Source organism: Rhinoraja longicauda, chromosome 7, assembly GCF_053455715.1.
Source record: "Rhinoraja longicauda isolate Sanriku21f chromosome 7, sRhiLon1.1, whole genome shotgun sequence".
Classification (NCBI taxonomy): domain Eukaryota; kingdom Metazoa; phylum Chordata; class Chondrichthyes; order Rajiformes; family Arhynchobatidae; genus Rhinoraja; species Rhinoraja longicauda.
In genome coordinates this window covers 17,518,737-17,532,487 of record NC_135959.1, presented here as the reverse complement: position 1 = coordinate 17,532,487, position 13,751 = coordinate 17,518,737, and the positions used below count along the sequence as shown (strand labels likewise).

Genomic DNA, 13,751 nt, shown 5'->3' with positions numbered 1-13,751 from the left:
TTTCATGTTCAAAAGCTTTTTTTGTTTGTGCAAAGTTGATGCCCTTGCAATTTTCCACATTATTTTCTATCACCTGCCTTCTGTATACTTCCTTGAAGCCACTTCACATTCTCCTCGCTCCTTGTAATCCTACCTGATTTATCAGCAAACTTGGAGATATTGTCTTCATAAGATCGTAAGTGATTGTAGCAGAAATAGGCCATTCGGCCCATCAAGTCTACTCCGCCATTCAATCATGGCTGATCTATCTCTCCCTCCTAACCTCATTCTCCTGCTTTCTCCCCATAACCTCTGACACCCATATCATCTGCTCCCTCAGCCAAAATGTTGATGCAGATTGAGCAGCTTTAGCCAGGCATTGGTCCTTGCAGGACACCACTAGTCACAGCCTACCATGCTGGAAAAGACAGTTCCTCCCTACTCTTTGTTTTCTGTTAACCAATTTTCAGTCCATACCACCTATTCCACACACTCCAACCTTCTTTACCAATCGCCTGTGTGGTACATTATCCAGAGCCTTCTGAACTTTAAACGCATCATAAATCTGGTTTCTGATAACCTACTCTGCACCAGACAGGCAGTACAGATGGATATAGACCAATCTACCCAATATGCCTTCTTTGCTATTTAATAGTCATGGCTGATCCAACAACACTTTCCTGTTCTCTCCCCTTATCTTCCACCTTGGATTTATTCAATGGCTTCACTTGCACATGAACAACCATTTTGGAGCAATGAATTCCAAAGATATGGGACGGTCAAAAAAAAGCCCAACTTCTCCTTTATCTTAAAGGGTAACCCCTTAAGGAGAGAGAGGGGGCGAGCGTTGTGGGAGGAGCCGGGAGCGAGGGAGCGCCGCGCCGAGGGAGGGTCTGGGGAAGAGGATGAGGGAGCGTCGCGCCACCGGTACCAGGAGGCGATGGCAGGCGCGGCCAGAACCAACGGCTGCTTGCTCCGTGACCGGGCGTTGTAGACTCGCAAGACGACCGCCTGGTCGTTCTCGGCTCCGCCACCGTCGGTGGGCCGCTCCGAGCACAGGCCTCGGGCCTGCTCCCCGCTCGCCGTGGCCAGCAGGCGCCGTAGCCCGGCTGCATTGCGCCAGCGGCTTAGCAGTCGGCTCATGTCGCAGCAAACGGAGTAGGCCGCAGGTCGAGCGCGCACACACCGGCCGCCCCAACCTTCCGGAAAAGGCGCGGGCCCATCGGAAATGGGCGTCTCGCACCGCCCCCGCCACCTGTCAACCCGCCTGACAGTCGGAGATAGACACAAAATGCTGGAGTAACTCAGCGGGACGGGCAGCATCTCTGCAGAGAAGCAAAGGGTGACATTTCGGGTCGAGACCCTTTAGACTGAGAATCAGGGGAGAATGAGTCTGGAGATATAGATGGGCAAGGCGTGAAGAAGTATAAGAAAATAACTGCAGATGCTGGTACAAATCGATTTATTCACAAAATGCTGGAGTAACTCAGCAGGTCAGGCAGCATCCCGAGATGCTGAGTTACGCCAGCATTTTGTGAATAAGGCGTGAAGAAGGATCTCGACCCGAACGTCACCCATTCCTTCTCTCCCGAGATGCTGCTTGTCCCGCTGAGTTACTCCAGTATTTTTTGTCTATCTTCGGTGTAAACCAGCATCTGCAGTTCGTTCCTGCACAAGCGACATTTTCATCCGTGTTCAGGGATGGGGGTCGGGACAGCAGTCGCTGGGGATGCACTTGAACGATAACCATTTCCCAGAATGCGCCATTGTGTCCCAGCGTAGACGCAAATTGCTGGTGTAACTCAGCGGGACATCTCTGGAGAAAAGGAGTGGGTGACATTTCGGGTCGAGACCCCTTCTTCAAACCGGAAACGCCACCCATTTCTTCTCTCCAAATATGTTGTCTGGCCCGCTGAGGTGCTCCAGCATTTTGTGTCCATCTTCGGTATAAACCAACATCTGCAGTTTCTTCCCACACATTGTGTCCTAGGAAATCTATTCCTTGGAGCGCATGAGGATGAGGGGTGATCTTATAGAGGTGTACACAATCATGAGAGGAACAGATCGGATAAACGCAGTCCCTTGCCCAGAGTAGGGGAATCAAGAACCAGATGACATTGCTTTAAAGTGAGGGGGGAAAGATTTAATAGAAACTTGAGGGGTAACTTTTTTTACGCGAATGATGGTAGGTGTATGGAACGTGCTGCCCTAGGAGGTAGTTGAGGCAGGGACTATCGCAACATTTAAGAAACATTTGGACAAGTCCATGGATAGGACAGGGTTTAGAGGGATATGGGACAAACGCAGGCAGGTGGACTCGGTTAGATGGGGCGTGTTGCCCGCTGTGGGCAAGTTTCCACGCTGTATGACTAAATCATTTCAAATCCGAGCAACCAGTTGTTCTGTCGCAACGGAGTTGCCCTTCCTCCACCTTACATGCGGAGGCAAAGTGAAGTTCAAGTGCAGCAAGTGACCTTTCAATCGCGGATCGGTGCCCACAAATTTTAAATGTGGTCCCGCTCCTGCCACGCAGCTTGCTGGGACGTGTAGTCTGTGGCGAGTTGGTTGTGGGTGTGTCGTGAATCCTATGACTACAATTCCAAGACGCCATTGCGACAACACATGCGCACTCGACACCGCTGGTAGATGGGCGGGCTGGAGGTGGCTGCAGCTCCCGCCTCCCGGCGCCGTCCATTGGTCAACGTTATGCCAGTCATGATCCCTAACACGGACTAAATTAGCTTTTCTTGAGCAAAGCGTCGGTGGAAACAAGTGCAAACATATATGCAGCATCTTAACATGCATGCAACTTTAATACAACGCTAGCGCTGGATATTATGGAAACTAAAGTAAAAATAAAGGAAAGGCGATTGTCAGACGGGCGCGAGCGGCGGCGGCGGGCGCCCGTCGACGTCACAATGCTATGCAAATGAGCAGCGCTGGCGCGCATGCGTGCTGCCCTCCCGAGTGTTTCCCAAGTGTTTCAAACTGGGTTCGCTGTTTCCACGTTGGATTCAAAGCCCCGGGATTGGGATCGGACTGTGCAAGGGTGGAGGGGGCACTGAGGGCAAAGAGGCTGTGCCCACACTCGGCAGTGTAAAAGGGGAGACCTTTCCAATCCACGTTTCCCTCTTTCTGTCTCCGCTGTGCCTTTTCAAAATTGGTTGTTTATTTTTTTTCCTAAAAAGAGAAAGGCGGAGTGAGCGGCTGAGGCTTGCACAGACCGAGTGAGTGAGTGAGCGAGCGAGTGAGTGTGGCCCAAGGAAAGTCCGCCTGCTCCCCACCCCTTCTGCCCCAACAAATAACAAATGTAGCTTGCAAGATGCTGAGTCCTGCGAACGGGGAGCAGCTGCACGCTGTGAACTATGTGGAGGACTATCTGGATTCAATCGAGTCTCTGCCTTTCGATCTCCAGAGGAACGTTTCTCTGATGAGGGAAATCGATGCTAAATACCAAGGTAAGAACTGGGGTGCGAGCCCGACCCCCACCAAGCTGCTGCAGCACTGGGGCGGGCCGAACAAAAGAGCCGTTCCAGCACTCAGCCATTTTGGCAGAAAAAGGAATAAATGTCCGACAGTCAGCGACGCAGAGGAATAGTGAAGAGGCAGATCGGTCCGGGGTTTGGGTGCCAGGCAGCGAGCGTAGTGGGGGAAGAAACCGAAGTGCCGTCTGTTCTCAGCTTCGGATCTCATGCCCGCCCTCTTTCCCTCCGTCAGTGAGTCTCTTTCACGGGGCTGTACGACTGTCGGCGGGCGACGATCGCACCCTCTCTCCGACTTAGCGCTGACATCCAGACCCTCAGCCGGCGACGAGACGACTGCTTCATGGCCCTTCGGAGGGTGGGGGGGAAGGCGGGTGTGTGCGGAAGTTGCGGGTAACGGGACGGCGGTGGGTGGCTTGGCGGCTGGATGTGTGTGTGTGTGTGTCAAACCGAAGAACACAACACAGACACCGCCCGCTCCGAGCGGCGCCGCCGCGTTCAGAAGTCGCTGCGCTGCGGCCTTACTTATAGCTCCGTAGCTCATTAGCATTGACCCACCTCCTCCGTGCTCATTGGCTGCCGCCGGTTTCCTTGTTGGCCGCTGCCCGTCTCCTTATAGGGAGGCTGATCTGGCAATCAGTGCGGGGGCGGGATTAGCAACAGTCACTCAGTAATGGGGGCGGGACCCTCTTCGGCTGCCGGTCGCACACTGGGGAGGCGGATCTGGACAGAGGGCGGTCCCGGGTGTTCTGATTGGGCGTTCTGAGTGCCAATCACTAGAAGGGGCGTGGTCGCTGTCCGTATGCTAATCAGGTGGCCCCGCGGTGAGAGCTCACGCACGACGTCGCCACAGTGGTGCGCACCCCGACGGGGATTGGTGGGCGAACCTGTCCATCAAGGCGGTGGGCGGGCGGGCACTCGCCCGGGCCGCCGCTTGTTCTCCATTTTAGGTCCTTTTACTGAGTGTTTGTACTCGGCTCTTTCTCTGGCTCTTGCCACCCTGGACTGGCTCTGCAACGGTGCGGTTGCAAGAGCTCAGGCATTTGAAGCTGCTCCCATCGACTGCGCTCCGGGGGAAGTGGGGCTTATCCACCCTCCTCCTGGTATTTGTCAACAACGTAGTAGAGGAGAGGCGAGTGGTCTAACAAACTGAACATCGAGCGCCAGAGCAGAGGCGGCCACAGGAAGGGAAGGAGAATGGCAAAAAAAGTAAACGTTGCTGCATTGGGGGGTCATTCAAGATAATTACAATTGGAGAATAGAGTAATGGCAGAGATTCCAAATTATTTTGGAAGGACTTAATGGTAGTAGAGACCCAATAATTCTTACTCAAGATAGACACAAAATGCTGGAGTAACTCAGCGGGACAGGTAACATCTCTGGAGAGAAAGAATGGGTGACCTTTCGCGTCGAGACCCTTCTTCAGAATGCTGGAGTAGCTCCTCTGAAGTCATATCATATCATATCATATATATACAGCCGGAAACAGGCCTTTTCGGCCCTCCAAGTCCGTGCCGCCCAGTGATCCCCGTACATTAACACTATCCTACACCCACTAGGGACAATTTTTACATTTACCCAGCCAATTAACCTACATACCTGTACGTCTTTGGAGTAAGTCACTCCAGCATTTTGTGTCTTTTCTCGATTTAAACCAACCAACACATACCTACTCGAGGGACTAGGAATTAAGGCACTTTGAACTGCTTCTATCATGGAGGGAAAAGTACTAGCCAAACGAATGGAGCTACATAAATTGGTCACAGTGCCAGATGAGAATGGGGTTCATATATTGGCACAGATGAGGGAATGGCTAATCTAAGAGGAAAAGTAGCGGTCTGGGGTTCATATGGTCTCAAAGGAAGAGCTGGTGTGAAGATTGTAACCCTGAAAATTCCCCACACTTAGAGAGATCCCAGAGGATCAGAAAATGTGACATTTAATAAAGGAGGGAGACAAAGAAAGAAACGATAGCTTACGTCGCTTGACTCCTGTCTCTGGCAAAATGCTGGAGTTTTTCATTAAGGTCGCGATAACAGGCGGTTTATAAAGTAATGTGGCAAAAGCAGGTATGAAAGGGAAGCTCTATTCAACAAATTTGCTGGTGTTCTTTGGGGATGTAACAAACATGGTGTGTAAAGGGGAACAGGTGGGTGTAGTGTTTTGAATTTCCAGAAAGCATTTGATACGGTGAAACATAAATTGGTTAGTGCACCAGATAGGAATGTGTTGTGGTTAATATATTGGCACAGATGAGGAAGTGACTAATCCAACAGGATAAATACGTTATACAGCCTCAATTATTTAGAGTCTTTATTAATCCCTTGCATTAAGGGACCAAGGCCATTGTGGGTAAATTTGATGATACAAATACAGGTGGATGGCAAGTTGTGAAGAGGGCATAACTTGTACAAGGACATGGACAGGTGAAATATAATGTGGGAAATGTGAAGTCCTTCACTTTGGAAGGAAGAATGAAAAATGAAAAAACAAGACTGCAAAAGTTCAGAATGAAGGAACTGTATGCAGGTACAGCAGATAATTATGGAAGGTTATTAGAATAGAGTGGTTTTGATTCTGTTTTATTGGACACAGGCCTTGCATTGTGTACACTGACTCGTTATTTGTGAGAAGTAGAGGCATAGTCTCGCAGATAAGAAAAACCAGATAACGTGAGGCACCATGGCAATTACACTGATTGCAGTCATATTCAGCGCTTAAACTTTCACCGATATTACAAATGGTGTGTAAGTGTTGACATGTCAAAGCAGAAGCACACTCGCACTGCAGACCCTGACTCTCATTTCTGACTTTAGGGATACAGCATGGTAACAAGCCTGTCAGCCCACCGAGACCATGCTGTCCATCGATCCCCCGTTAACACTAGTTCTATCTTATCCCACTTTCGCATCCAAGGTATCACAAAATGCTGGAGTAACTCAGCAGGTCAGGCAGCATCTCAGGAGAGAAGGAATGGGTGACGTTTCAGGTCTCGACCTGCTGAGTTGCTCCAGCATTTTGTAATACCTTCGATTTGTACCAGCATCTGCAGTTATTTTACTACACCACTATCGCATCCACTCCTTGCCTACTTGTGGCAGTTTAAAGCGGCCAATTCATCTACAAACCCGCATGTCTTGGATGTGGGAGGAAACCGGCGCAGCTAGTTTCGAGTTTGTAATTCCTTTCGCCAGCTCCAGCCGCACACTGGCCCATACTCCCAGTAAATGCTGGAGATATTCCGCAGGTCAGGTAGCATCTGTGGAGAGATTGAACTTTTCGGATTGGAGTTTTGTCAGGAGATTCTGATGAAGGAAGTCAGACCTGAAACATTCTCTTCACAGATGCGTCCTTACCTGCTGAGTTTCTAGCAAGTCCTGTTTTTGTTTCAGATTTCCAGCATCTGCAGTTTTTAAAGAATAATTTCCACAGTCTCAATACCTCACGGGTCCATGGACCTGTGAATGGTAAGTCACAGGATAATAAGGACATTTTGATCTCCCCATATACAAAAGAACAGGATGTGCTGGAATAACTCATTTTGGGTTGGGACCCTTTATGGTTGCTGGGTGATTCTTGGGAAGAAGGGGTTGGGGTAGGAAGACAGGTTGTGGCTGCACTCATTGGTGATAAGACTCTGGGAAGGACTGACAAGGTGGATGCTGAGGAGATGGTCCCTTTTGTGGGGCATTGAGACTGAAGGTGCGTGGTTTCAGAAAAAGCTTAAGAAAGAGACAAGGATTTTCATGTCTATTGGTTGGGAATCTTTGGGACTTTCTCCCAGAGAGAGCTATGGAGTCGGAATAAATTCTAGGCAGAGAATGCCGGATATTTTAACTACAGGGGAGTAGTGGGATGCTAGGAGAGAGGGGAGTGATGGAGCTGAGAACAGAGAAGCCATAGGCTTGCTCAACAGTCTGACTATGGAAGGGGCAGTGCTGAGGGAGTGCAGCACTGTGTAAGGGTCAGGGCTGAGGGAACACTAAAATGTGGTAGGATCAGAGCTGAGGAAACATTGCATTGTGAGTGATGTTGCCTTTTGATCGAGGCATTAATTGAGGTTGCATCCACTGAGAGATCCCATGCCTTTATTTTGTTCTCATCTGGGGCAGTACTTATCCTTCTAGCAATATTTGTGGTTCAGAGAGTCTGGTTATTGTACTGCTATTTTTTTTCAGTTAAGTTTATTGTCACATGTACCGAGGTACTGTGAAAAGCTTTTGTTGCATGCTATCCAGTCAGCGGAAAGATGATACATGATCACAATGGAGCCATTTACAGTTTATAGACACGACAACGGAATAGGAGTTTAAGAAGATCATAAAGTAAGAAATGTTGCTGAAGGAATAGAGATTTAAGAGTGATTATAATATGTGATTGTAGAACTGCTTCTGTGGCTAGCACGCAAATAGTCGCCTGAGTTGGGCGCCATATTGGAAGCGCATAAAGGGGGCTTGCTGTGTGCACCTTGGGGGCCGTGTTGGCTGATGGGTCGACTGTGAAAGGGCCGGTGGGTGATGGCTGTGTATAATGCAGATCTCTGTCTCTGCAGACATCCTGAAGGAGCTGGATGAGTACTACGAGAAGCACAAGCGAGAGACCGATGTGGTGCAGCGGCGGCGGATCCTGCACTACATCCAGCGAGGTCTGATCCGCAGCCAGGAGCTGGGCGACGAGAAGATCCAGATAGTCAACCAGATGGTGGAGCAGGTGGAGAACCGGAGCCGCCAGGTAGAGGGCCACGTTGAGCTCTTCGAAAACTGCGCCGACACCAACGACGCCAATGGCAAGACCTCACTGGACAGGTCCAAGAACGAGGGGGCAGCACCTGTGGAGAAAGCCTGCGCCAAGAGGTCCAGGAGGCAGCGCAACAATGAGAACCGGGAGAACACCTCCAGCAACCATGATCACGAGGAGAGCAGCGCCGGAATGCCCAAGGAGAAGAAAGCTAAGACATCCAAGAAGAAGAAGAGGTCCAAAGCCAAGGCGGAGAGGGAAGCCTCTCCCGCTGACCTCCCCATTGACCCCAACGAGCCCACTTACTGCTTGTGCAACCAGGTCTCCTATGGAGAGATGATTGGGTGTGACAATGATGAGTGTCCCATCGAATGGTTCCACTTCTCCTGTGTGAGTCTCCACCACAAGCCCAAGGGCAAATGGTACTGTCCCAAATGCAGGGGCGAGAATGAGAAAACCATGGACAAGGCACTGGAGAAATCCAAAAAGGAACGGGCCTACACCAGATAGTTTCAGTCGCAGCGCATACTCTGTACAACAGCAAATTCCCGTGTATTTATTACCGAAGTGGTTGCCTCTGTGGGCAACAGGATGGTTGGAGTGTATTTTAACAAAGGCATTTGTCCTGCAGACCAGTTTATAGGTTTTTTTTCAAGTAACGGTGAAGACTAAAAGAGCCCAGCTTTCTAAGTCTCATGTCTGGTGCCTGGACTCGTTTTTGTTTTGTAAGAAAAAAAACAGTTTCTTGAGAAAATTGTAAAAATGTCAATTGTCGTTTCATTTTTTTAAATACTTCTCCATCCGGACAAAAACAATAAAGAAGTGGGAATGGTTTTATTAAAATATTTATTAGAAATAGCTGCCTTTTTAGTTTCTCAGAGGTTGTATAAATGTACAGGTAGGAACTTTACATGTATAGTGTATGATTCACCAGTATAGGGGTTTAACCAGATTGTAAGAAATTATTTTATTGTTACTTGTTTAACAGAAACCTGTACAGCTGTGATATATAAAGGAAGAATGAAGGAGCTGCCCAGTGCTGTGTGTGTAATTTGTGTCTCATTCCAGTCGCCATATTCTTCACCCTACACTTTTCCTCACCAGTAGTCTGGCACACTGCCCGATCTGCTTCTTTACTGTAGACTTTAGAGATACATCGCGGAAATAGGCCCTTCGGCCCACCGAGTCTGCGCTGACCAATGATCATCCCCGTACACTAGCACTATCCTACACACCAGGGACAATTTACAATTTTTACAAAAACCAATTAACCTACAAGCCTGCACGTCTTTGGAGTGTGGGACGAAACCGGAGCACCCGGAGAAAGCTCACGCGGCCACAGAGAGAACATGCAAACTCCGTACAGACAGCACCCGCAGTCAGGCTTAACCTGGTTCTCTGGCGCTGTAAGGCAGCAATTCTACCGCTGCGTCACCGTGCTGCCTGATCTACTATTCTACTATTATAGGAAACTACTTTTTATTATAGTAGCGTTATACTATGATAATATTACTATTATTATATAATAATTATTATAGAAACTTAAATATTCACAGCAGGATACTTTATTCAAAATTATGCATCCTAATCCATTTGTGGCTTTAAGGTCTGTTCCTGCCATTGCTTTGCCTGGATAATTGCAGCTACAATGTGAAAGAAGGTGGACGCAATCCATGACAAAACATCCATGACTGATATTTCAATGATCATCCTACACACAGTGCACCACTAGTGGCTGCAGTGTGTGGCTTCTACAGTACCTCTCAAACTGCACCTCTCCCACAGTGAAGCGCAAGGGCAGCAGGCACGTGGGAACATAGGCCTCCACTCCAAGTCCCACACCATGCTGACTTGGAAATCTATCGCTGTTCCGTCATCATCACTGGATCTAAATCCAGGAAGGCCCACGTCACCACCATTGTGGGAGCACTTTCACCAGAAGTATTGCAGGGTTCAAGGAGAGAGCTCACCACCTCCTTCTCATCATCTTCTCAGGAGCAGTTACTCAGGAGTAGTCATCTTCTCAAGAGCAATAAATTCTAGTCTTGCCAGTAAAGTTCAAGTTTAAATTCCCTTTGTTGGAAACAGACAAGGACTCTAACCTAGGACTTGGAACTTGAAAGAATTGCGTATTCAAAGCACTTTCGCACGTCTTCTTCCCATCAAGAAACACAGAATCAAATTGGTGCTTTAGCTGAGTCAGAGATGGGGCACAAAGGGCCGGAGTAACTCAGCCGCTCAGGCAGCATCCCTAGACAACATGAATAGGGGACGTTTCGGGTCAAGACACTTCACCAGACTGAACGACACTGGCGAGGGAGGGGGTTTTGATAGGCATTGATGGAACAAAGGCAAAAATAAAATAAAGGTAGGAAAGTGCAAGGCAGGTTTGTAAAGCCAGAGGGAGGAAATTAGCAGGAGGGGTGAGCGGAGGGGAGAAATAGGTGAGGCACAGGGGAGGAAAGGGGAGAGGGGGTTTGGGGAAGAAACGAGGGGGTAATTTGAGAGGTTACCTAAAATTGGAGAAGTCAATGTTCATAGCATTGGGTTGTAAGCCGCCTAATGGAATATGTGGTGCTGTTGGAGCAGTCAGGTTGATTAACGTTCTCTGACCTTGTGTAAGTCGGACAGGAATCCAAGTCTGGAACAGCCAAGGTGCCAGGAAAGAGCTTTGTCCTTTGCAATGATGTCAAGCTTGCCAGGAGCAAGCTGTCAAACCTATCCCGCTGCTGAAGATTGCAGTTCCCTCCATGTCCATGATCATCGATGTAAACTGAGGCACCGATGATGGCCACATGTCTTGTGGCAGTGTTCTCCAGGCAGTGCCCTGGGAACCAGCTGATTCCTGGTGGCCAACCTGACCTGTAGGTCAGAGGCCATTCCCATCTAATGTCCCCACACACTGATCTTCAACAGTGCTGCAAGTGAGACTCTTGTCATTCATCGCCCAGCATCCCATTTCCTGCCAGTATCTTCACATGGAGGCAGGAACACCCCATGATTTCTGAGCCTGTTCCGTCACCCAGCAGAACCACAACCGACCCTGAAACTCCAACCTCCTCCAGTCAGTGCTCACCACCCCCAGTCCCCCAAGTGACCAAAGGCCAGCCTTGAATCTCCTTCGACTGAGGGTAACGTCTGAGCCCTCTGAGCCCAGAAATATCCAAAAAGTTATTTATCAGGGGAAATCACTCATGTCCAACCCTACCCTGAAGTTGCTCTCCACCCCCTCTTTCCAGCTGAGGGAAACTGGTCGTTCCCACCTGGTCTATCTCTTTGGAATCCTGTCCCAACAAGATCACACTCGTACATCTACTAGTTCAAAGCTGACCTGATTCCTGTAAACTCCTTCTGAGATAGCCCTCATCCCCAGAATCAATCAATCTAGGGCAGATTATCTTCCTTCATAATCAAGGACAAGTCTCACCCCTCCCCTCTCCCATCAGGCAAGAGATCCAGAAGTGTGATAACACATACCTTCAGATTCTGGGACAGTTTCTTCCCTGCTGTTGTCAGGCAACTGAAGCATACTACCAACCATTAGAGAGCGGTCCTGAGCTTCTATCTACCTCATTGGAGACCTTCAGATTTTCTTTTAACTGGGCTTTACTGAACTTTATCTTGCACTAAACGTTATGCACCTTATTCCCTTTGGCATGTATCTGTACACTGTGGACATCTCTTTCTGCTGACTGGTTAGCACGCAACAACAAGCTTCTCACTGTCCACGTGACAATAAACTAAAATAAACTTCTACAAGAGCAAATCTGCACTCTGTTTCCAGGGTAGTCTCCACAGAGCCCAGGCTTTCCTCTCTGTGTATTCCAGTCCCTATGCTTAAGACCAGCTTAACTCCAGCCCTGCATTTCGCATCTCAAGAACCGGCACCCCAATCCTTCAAACCAAAAACAACGCTCTGACTTTATTTTCCAGCAGGGGGAGTAACCATGCTCCCCACATTTATTCCATCTGCCACCTCCTTTCCTCACACTCTGCAATAGATAGGATAAGCACTCAAAACCTTTTTTTCCCCAGGGTGGAAATGTGTCAAAAAACTAGAGGGCATAGTTTTAAGGTAGGAGAGGCAAAATTTAAATTAGACGTGCAGGGCCAGTTTCTTAGACAATGTGGTATGTGCTTGGAATGCACTGCCAGAGGTGGTGGTGGAGGCAGATTCGATTGTGGCATTTAGATGGGTAGATGGATGTGCAGAGAATGGAGGGATATGGATTATGTGCAGGCAGATGAGATTAGCTTTATCTTGGCATCATGTTTGGCACAGATATTGCGGGCCAAAGGGCCTGATTCTGTGCTGAATTGTTCTTTGAACCTCAATATCTTCTCCCCGACTCTTCACCACCATTGATCATGACGGCTGAGAGCCGAGTGTTGATCCTATCATGACCAACATGTCCCATTTACACTGGTCCCACCTGCCTGTGTTTGGCCCATATCCCTCAAAACCTAACCTATCCATGCACCTGTCCAAATGTTTCCTAAACGTTGCGATAGTGCCTGCCTCAACAACCTCCTAGGGCAGCTCATTCCATATACCCACCACCCTATGCGTGAAAAAGTTACCCAAAGTTCCTATGAAATCTTTTCCCCCTCACCTTAAACCTATGTCCTCTGGCTCTCGATTCCCCTACCCTGGGCAATAGACTGTGCATCTACCCGATCTATTCCTCTCATGATTTTCTTTATTCCTCTCATGATTTTGTACACTTCTATAAGACCCCCCCCCCCCCCCCCATCTTCCTGCACTCGAAGGAATAGAGAGTCCTAACCTGTTTAACCTCTCCCTATAGCTCGAGTCCAGGCAACATCCTCATAAATCTTCTCTGCACCCTTTCCAGCTTGACATCTTTCCTATAACATGGTGCCCAGAACTGAACACGATGCTCTAAATGTGGCTTCACCAACGTTGTATATAACTGCAACATGACCTCCCCTCTTCTATACTCAGCAACATGACCTCCCAACTTCTATTCTCTGCAGCATGACCTACACCTTGTGTTCTTTTTTTGTGTGTGACTGCTATGTAGTTTCGTTCGGTACCTTGGTACCGAATGACAAATAAAGCTCTGTTGAACTGTTGTTGAACTACACACTTCTATATTCTTGATGTGCTGAGGACGAGGGTTGATTGAGTGGGCCGATCAGGAGCGCGTGGTAAATTCTAGAGGCTGGGATGTGTGGAGGTTGATCAGCGATGGAGCTACAACGGCAAGGTGGGGGGATGAGCTGAGAGCTCAGCTTAATATTGTCCATCTTTGCTTTTCTTTCTCAGAAGGCACTGGGTATGGGGGAGAGAGATTGGATGATTACAGTCTCAAACCATGCATATTAATTAAACATTATCACTTAACTCACTGCAAGGACATTGCTTATTACAACTCAGCTTCCAAGTTTCTCTCACTTGTGAATTAATTCACAGGAACAAGAAAACTCGTCACAGTGGCGCAGTGACCCGGGTTCGTAGCTGACTGTGGGTTTAGTCTGTACGGAGTTTGCACCTTCTCCCTGTGACTACTGTGTGGGTTTTCTCCGGGT

The 13,751-nt window shown here is 48.6% G+C and overlaps 2 protein-coding genes across 7 annotated transcripts in view; one reads left to right on the top strand and one right to left on the bottom strand.

Annotated features, from left to right (window-relative positions):
* Positions 1-1,183, bottom strand: part of cars2 (cysteinyl-tRNA synthetase 2, mitochondrial) — a 43,574-nt gene extending 42,391 nt beyond the window's left edge. For 4 of the 5 annotated variants that reach the window (XM_078402188.1, XM_078402186.1, XM_078402187.1 and 1 more), the window contains exon 1: positions 911-1,183. In XM_078402188.1, coding sequence (XP_078258314.1) covers positions 911-1,122 — 212 coding nt within the window. In that variant the 5' untranslated portion in view covers positions 1,123-1,183. The remainder of the gene's footprint in view (positions 1-910) is intronic. The other variant, XM_078402189.1, reaches the window with a different exon arrangement.
* A 1,772-nt stretch (positions 1,184-2,955) lies between these two features.
* On the top strand, positions 2,956-9,221 carry ing1 (inhibitor of growth family, member 1). 2 transcript variants are annotated; one of them, XM_078403004.1, is made up of 2 exons: positions 2,956-3,437; positions 8,014-9,221. In XM_078403004.1, exons 1-2 carry the CDS (start codon positions 3,302-3,304, stop codon positions 8,706-8,708), a joined length of 831 nt encoding a protein of 276 aa, XP_078259130.1. In that variant the 5' UTR covers positions 2,956-3,301; the 3' UTR covers positions 8,709-9,221. The 2 variants fall into 2 exon arrangements, with proteins under 2 accessions (XP_078259130.1, XP_078259131.1); XM_078403005.1 differs by lacking the exon at positions 2,956-3,437 and adding an exon at positions 3,516-3,695.
* The last annotated feature ends 4,530 nt before the right edge of the window (positions 9,222-13,751 follow it).

Excerpts from the sequence above, each read along its gene's own strand:
- ing1 (XM_078403004.1), top strand. The coding sequence starts at position 3,302 with ATGCTGAGTCCTGCGAACGGGGAGCAGCTGCACGCTGTGAACTATGTG. Across the intron at positions 3,438-8,013 it reads AATCGATGCTAAATACCAAG|ACATCCTGAAGGAGCTGGAT; the intron begins GTAAGAACTGGG and ends CTGTCTCTGCAG.